The following is a 7,413-nucleotide window of genomic DNA, read 5'->3' on the forward strand; positions in this document are numbered from 1 at the left end:
TGATCTTCAAAAAGTAGGCTACGTAAAACCACGATGAAATACTTTTGCGAATATACAAAATATCTGAAGCAGAAGCAACGCTATTGCATTATTTTGTTTTTATTGTTTATTGAATAACTTATAAATTGCTGCATTACAGTTTACCTATACCAAACATGAACATGACGTTGATCGCAATAATCGTAATCATTTATATTCTGATGTGCTCAAGACACATAGTGTGCAATGCGATGTAGGTAACCGACAAGATGATGTTGCATTTACCTATTATGGTATTTTAATCAAACAACGACTAAAGCCAATTGGCCGATGTAACGGTGTGGGATGATAGGCTGTCTTCGTTAAACGTTATTATTTGGTTTTTTTTTCTGCTCGATATCACATATAATCTTTTGTGGAGTCTTTCTTCGGGCGTCTTGACGCCGTAAGAAATAGTCAAACATGGGGGGAGTAGCACAAATAAACCTCCTATGCTTAGGCAACAGGCGAGAATCGAAGTAGCTTCGCCTGCGCAGATTACGTAATGGTCAGTCAGTCAGGTTTTTTAATATTTTCATCGTTTCAAAACATCACAAGACTGCGATACAATGAAAAGATAGGAGGGTGTGGAAACAACTTGGAGTAGCCATTAAGATCAGACACCCACCTTAGCCTAGGCGAAGTAAATAAGAGGCATGCACACTGAATGAAAAGTAATGCAGAGAATATAAGATGCAAGCGACAAAATGGGGTGGCATGTGGCGGAGGGCGAGGTCGATGTTAGGTCGTGGTCCGGTAATCCTGAATACTGGCTAGTATTGATTTAGAAGAAATTGCTTGTATTTCGACTTGAATGCGGACATGCTCGACGACTAACGTATAGCCGGCGAGATGCTGTTCCACAATTGGTTGAAAATTTAGATGCCATAACTACTACTTGACGGTTGTAAAATGAAGCACTCCTTCAAGTTTCGATAACATATTGTATTGATGATACCTTTTGCGCCATTTATTGATAAAACTCGTGTGTTTCAGTTCGTTTGCACTTCAAATCTGTCGCGAAATTGTTTTTCCGGTAATAATATTTGATGTTAGCGCAAGTGAATCATTGCGACAAGGATGACTCAACAATTTCGGAAATATGACGTAAGCATTTTCTGGCAGAATCACAGTGGTATTGTGAGCTACACTGCTAGGCCTATTACAAGCCTGCACCGCTGCACGGGAAATCATGAAAGACGGCGCTTTCGGCACTTCTTCGATAGTAGGTAGACATCGAAAAATGTTCACCATGATCACCAATGAATGTTTTCCATGAACACGAACAAAAATTTATAAACGTCAAATAAATTGTTTTTGCGTTTGGAGAGGGTTAGGGTCAAAGTTCGGTTTAGGGTATCCCAAGATTAGGGTTGGAGTATTAGGGTGGGAGGGGGATATTACGGTTGAGGTTAGGGGGATATTAGGGTTGTGGGAGGGGGATATTAGGGTTGTGGGAGGGGGGATATTAGGGTTGGGGTTAGGGGGATATTAGGGTTGCGGGAGGGGGATATTAGGGTTGGGGTTAGGGGTATATTAGGGTTGTGGGAGGGGGGATATTAGGGTTGGGGTTAGGGGTATATTAGGGTTGTGGGAGGGGCCAGGGGGGATATTAGGGTTAGGGGGATATTAGGTTTGCGGGAGGGGGATATTAGGGTTGGGGTTAGGGGGATATTAGGGTTGTGGGAGGGGGATATTAGGGTTGTGGGAGGGGGATATTAGGGTTGCGGGAGGGGGGATATTTGGGTTGTGGGAGGGGGATGGTGGGGTTAGGGCTGTGGGAGAGGGGATATTAGGGTTGGGTGAAAGGGAGATTTGAGGTGGCTAGACACCGGTTAGTGGTAATCTAACCCCAACCCTAATATCCCCCTAACTCCAACCTCATATCTCCCTCCCGCAACCCTAATATCCCCCTAACCCCAACCCTAATATCCCCCCTCCCACAACCCTAATATCCTCCCTCCCGCAACCCTAATATCCCCCTTCCTAATCTTGGGATACCTAACCCCAACTTTGACCCTAATCCACCTCCAATCCCCCTTTCCTCAAACCTTAATATCCCTCTTTTCCAAACCCTAATATCCCCCTTCCCATAACCCTAACATCCCCTCTCCCAAGCCTTAATATCCCTCTTTCCCCAATCCTAATACCCCCCAACCCTCTCCAAAGACACAAAAAACAACAATTCATTTTGACGTTTATAAATTTTTATTCGTGTTCATGGGAAACATTTATGGGTGATCATGGTGAACACTTTTCGATGTCTACCTACTATCGAAGAAGTGCCGCGCTTTCTTTGGACTAATTATGAATATTATAGTACAGGGTCAGTCAAAACCAAATTCATTCGTCATAATGCTATTACATTGTTCATTCAGAGTTGTATTACTGCAATTGTTCAAATTTGAATGAAAATGTGTACACCACTCTGTAGTAGACTAGTATCCAAGATTCCTTTTACTGTAAGAGCAAAGCTATCCTGCAAGTTGGCCAATCCAAGAACGGCATTTTCTGCAATTCACACTAGAGTTGCACAGTTCTCTTCATGTATTGATCGTGAGTTCAAAGTTCATATTTAGTTGTAAAAATCGATTAATTTGCTTTTGATGTCTTGTAAATACAGCTTCGATCGGACTTAATGATGAGCAGAAGGAATATCAAAAACTAGCATATGATTTTGCTGAACGGGAATTGAGTCCGAACATGCAGAAATGGGATGAGGAGGTGAATGCGTGATATGATATTGGCAACCTACCTGTATTATCATAATAAGTCATGATTCCAGTGAAGAGCAAGCAATTTTGAGTAGGCCCTACCTATTGCGACATCACCATGCCCAACTTTTAGATCCTAAATTTGTTGCTGTGTTTTCCAAGACTCAAACATATTATCGGTCTTGTCACAACCTGGCAATTTGTGTCCCAGTTTCGGTCATTGTCATTGCTGTCGACTCAACTGAATCGTCGTATTGAAGCACTTTACAATATCATTGCATTATTTGCATCATAAATTATTTTCGAGCAAATTTGTATTGCGTCAAAAAGATAAGTATCCTGACCACAGGTGTCAAATTTAAGGCCACAGCCAGATAATGAATCCAATTTTAGTGTCAAGGAGGGGGGTTATGAACCACCGCTGTGTCACAGTGTAGTGATAGACAAAAAAGTAAAAATGTAGGTCTATATCACGTTATAGGAATCCAATTGTGAAAAGAATTGAGCGCTAAGTTCGTAACGTACACGTCATTCTCATATACACCGCACAGGCCTTGCAGAATGACAGATATCCGATTGTTATGCTGTTGACATGCTCACCAGCTCTTTTCTTTCAGTACCACTTTCCTATCGACGAAATGAAGCGGTCAGCTGCCCTTGGTTTTGGCGGGTTATATTGCTCCCCTGATTATGGCGGGATGGGTCTTTCCAGACTAGATTCTTCTGTAATTTTTGAGGCCCTTGCATCCGGTTGTGTTACGACTACGGCATATATCAGCATTCACAAGTATGTGCAATTAAAAGAGCAGTCTAGTGTCGTAAGCCTCGGTATGCTTTTTGACATCTATATTTTGCAGTATGGTGGCGTGGATGATCGACACTTTTGGAAATGAGGAGCAAAGGGCGAAGTATGTTCCGATGCTGACTTCCATGGAGAAGCTATCATCCTACTGCTTGACTGAGCCTGGTACAAATTAACTTATGCCTTTTGTTCTTGTTGTATACGCAGCATCGATGGTGTTATAGTGATGCTTTATTTTCAAAGGGGAGTATCTAGGGGGGGGGGTATTATTAGCAATGAGATGATTGGAAATAGTGACTCTACAAACGCGATGCCCCAAAGTTACTTTTTATACCTCGACTTTTAGATTGCACAATGCACATGAATCACATTGCTAGTTGTTGTAAGAGCAGTTGTTGTCACATGCTAATAGTAGGAACATTGTCCACCAGTGCTTCTGCCCATGTCCATGTCATGCTAAATTATGAGATGAAGCCAAGTTACCATGAGAATTTCAACGATAAAATAGTTGCAAATCTATCCAAATACTACTTTCTACCTTTGCAATCTAAAAATTGAAAGTTTCTGTCTTCGAAAACTGTGGAAGTGTGAGTAGCCTACAGAGACAACTACTTCATCGCGGCATACTTGGTGCTTGTAGAAATACTTCGTTACTGACCACCTTTGCTCTTGAACCCTGACCTGAAGCACTCTGTATGGAATCAACATTCAAGTATAGCATCAACATTAGCATTATTTTTATAGGTTCCGGAAGTGATGCAGCCGCACTTTCGACAACAGCGAAAAAGAACGGCGACCACTACTTGATATCCGGCTCTAAGGTAGGCTTGCGTGCAACGGAGGGTAACCACCTAATCTCTCAGTCACGTTTTCGCAATCCGCCAGGCTTTTATCAGTGGCGCAGGCTCCACCGATGTGTACTTGGTGATGTGCAGGACGTCTGATGACGGGCCGAAAGGAATTTCCACTTTTATCATCGAAAAGGACACAGAAGGATTTTCGTTCGCGAAAGCAGAAAATAAAGTAGGATTGATCAGTGCAGTAGTATAGTGATAGGCTTTAAACAAAACCGATACGGTATATTTATATACCAGTACTGTGGTCAGTGTCAAAATAATTGTAGTTTTTTAGGTTTTTCCCACTTGCACTACCTGTACTTACTCAAGTGCTAATGTTTTTAGACTAGGCTACTCCTACTTGACAATTATGAGGCAAAATATGTACAAAAACCTTCCCACCAATTACCCACCGAAGTTGTAGTTACGGAGGAATATGCCTAATGAATTGAAATCTTACCTAAAATGCACACCATAATCCCTGAATAATTTCAGCGAGGAAGCTTGCATAACTACTAAAGCCACTTTCATTTTATCATGGAATTTGGCCCGGCCCAAACATAGTTCAGTTTTGATCCACCCTCTCGAAAAAAAGTGCTCCGCATCGCTTGGATGTCATATCAGTCATATAAATTAATGACATTACTTCTACTTGAGTACAATGCTAACTAGTTTGACCAACTCTGAGTGTAGGACAATGTGAAAGTTTGATTGATTGAATTCACGAAGTTGTTGTGAGTCCTTCTTTTCGTTTTGTTGAAATTCCAGAGTTATCTCAACTTGATATAAATGGCACTAAAATAATAGTGATACTGACCGCGATGTCCCTCGTGCAAAAATATGTTTGTTGCCAGATGTCTTGAAGACGATTAAAAGTCCTGTGAATCAGATTATTATAAAATATAGCTCGTATTGAACTTGACTCCTAGTCGGTATATTATCAAAACCCATCGTCATGAATCGAGCTCAATTGGCAACTCCGTATTTTTCAGTTGGGTTGGAACAATCAACCTACCAGAGTGATAACCTTCGATGACTGCGTAGTACCGAAAGAAAACAGGCTGGGAGAAGAGGGTTTCGGTTTTAATATTGCCATGAAGGGTTTGAACGGCGGTCGGATCAATATCGGTAACAAGGAGGATTGTGAAGTTATCAATAGTGGTCGCTATTTTACTCCTTTTTAAAAGCTTCAACTTCATTGGGAGGTGCATACTCATCTCTGACGGCTGCCCGGGAACATCTGACGATAAGGAAGGCATTCGGGAAACCATTGTGCAGCAATCAGGTTTGCTTGTAGTGTCGCTGCATGGAGTGCTACGATTACTCACTAGCAGAGGTGGTTATTAATGAAGTACTGCACTTCTACTTTTTTATAGTACAAGTAGGTTTTTCCTGCTTGCACTACTTACTGAAGCAGTTATGTTATGTTTTACACCACTATGTAATAGTTTCTATGAAAGTTGCTACTCCACGTCATAAGTTTGACCAGCAATACTTCACAGTTCATTCCGACGCATCTGATTATGTAGGTTTCATCTCCAATTCTTGCTCAACTCTCAGTCACAATAATAAACTGCGATATTGTCGTCCCCTTGCAGCAACTGTTCCCTGTCTCACTATGCTATCCTTTTTCAGTACTTGCAATTCATGATGGCAGAAATGGCCACGCAATTAGTCACATCGCGGCTCATCGTTCGTGAGGCAGCCAAAGCCCTAGATGCTAATTTACCAACTGCACCATCTCTCTGTGCCATGGCCAAATTACACGCCACAGATAATTGTTTTGAGGTGAGTTGAGTATCTGTGTTAACCGAGCTGATTCGTTCGAGCAGCATGTCTTGGAGGTAAAGGATGCGTCGTGAAAGTTTGCGAGTTGCTTTAGTTTTACAGCGAAAACGTAATTTGACACCCTTTTCACAAAGCTGCATGGTAGAGTACTTATCTTCGGTAGACATATCCATGTATGACTGCGAACAGCAGTCTGAAGTATGTGCTATTTGTTGAATTTCATTACGTAACCTTTGTGCGTTTGTACAGGTTTGCAACAGAGCGTTGCAAATGTTTGGAGGATATGGCTATTTGAAAGACTATCCAGTGCAACAATTTATGAGAGATGTCCGCGTCAATCAAATTTTGGAGGGGACTAACGAAATAATGCGATTGCTTATTTCGAGAGACCTTTTCAAGGAGATGTGAAAGATTCGCTCAACTTCAAGTCAACTTGAGACATTGCGCAAATTATCAGTGAAGCTCCAACCGCGATTATCATGGAAACACTATTGCACTTATCTGCTAGTTAGCATGCGGCAGTCACTAAGTCTCAATCATTTGGTCTTCGGTTTCATGAATCACTGTATATCTGAACTGTTGTCTTAGATCGGATTTTGTTCCATATTTTTGTTCTCCTGGATTGTAAGTAGAATCAGCCCTTGTATCACACCGTCAAATTATGAGAATTCGGCATGTGTTGCAGGTGGGAGCTTGTCCAAGGGTTTTCAAGTCATCAGGAAAGCATCTATGATAGCTTGATTGTAGTCATTTTCATAACTTATCAATCGAAGAAATAACTTGCTGCGGTGAGTTTCATAGAAATTATGTGCTTGACAAGGATGCTACAAGCATAGTAAAAATGTAGTTATATCAAGTAAGATTGCGTTGGATCTTGAGGTGGTAACCTGCAATATAGCAATTGCGGTGAAGGTTTATTTGCGCGGCGTAGGCTTGGAGTGGGCGGCACAACCCGGCCATTCTGATGGCATTCGTGCTCACTTCGTAACGTCCGTATTTGAAAATTCTCCCACCAAAATTTTTATCATAGCTGCGCCTACCGTCAACACTCTTTCTTTATTGGTCGAGCTGGGATTCCGGTTTATCGCTTGTACTTCTAATCTTGGACTGATGCATGTGGTGAGAAGTTTTCCAGGGGACATTTGGTTGTGGCAGAGGACTAAGCATCAGTGCTGGAGGACTCGGTCACTTTGCAAAAATGCCTCGACGTTTCAGAATTGCAGATTGACTCGTGACTCAGAAAATTTACGAGTCA

General features: G+C 41.8%; 1 protein-coding gene across 1 annotated transcript; it reads left to right on the forward strand.

Moving 5' to 3' along the window:
• Positions 1–2,367: 2,367 nt before the first annotated feature.
• LOC145439163 (isobutyryl-CoA dehydrogenase, mitochondrial-like) lies at positions 2,368–6,807 on the forward strand. Its single transcript, XM_080316649.1, has 10 exons — positions 2,368–2,574; positions 2,642–2,742; positions 3,350–3,519; positions 3,590–3,699; positions 4,279–4,355; positions 4,420–4,557; positions 5,363–5,498; positions 5,558–5,655; positions 6,006–6,158; positions 6,408–6,807. The coding sequence occupies exons 1-10, from the start codon at positions 2,427–2,429 to the stop codon at positions 6,564–6,566; spliced, it is 1,290 nt and encodes a 429-aa protein (XP_080172775.1). The 5' UTR covers positions 2,368–2,426; the 3' UTR covers positions 6,567–6,807.
• Positions 6,808–7,413: the final 606 nt, after the last annotated feature.

This window comes from Botryllus schlosseri, chromosome 5, assembly GCF_051294905.1.
Source record: "Botryllus schlosseri isolate E-star chromosome 5, Bs_hap1, whole genome shotgun sequence".
In the NCBI taxonomy this organism is placed as follows: domain Eukaryota; kingdom Metazoa; phylum Chordata; class Ascidiacea; order Stolidobranchia; family Styelidae; genus Botryllus; species Botryllus schlosseri.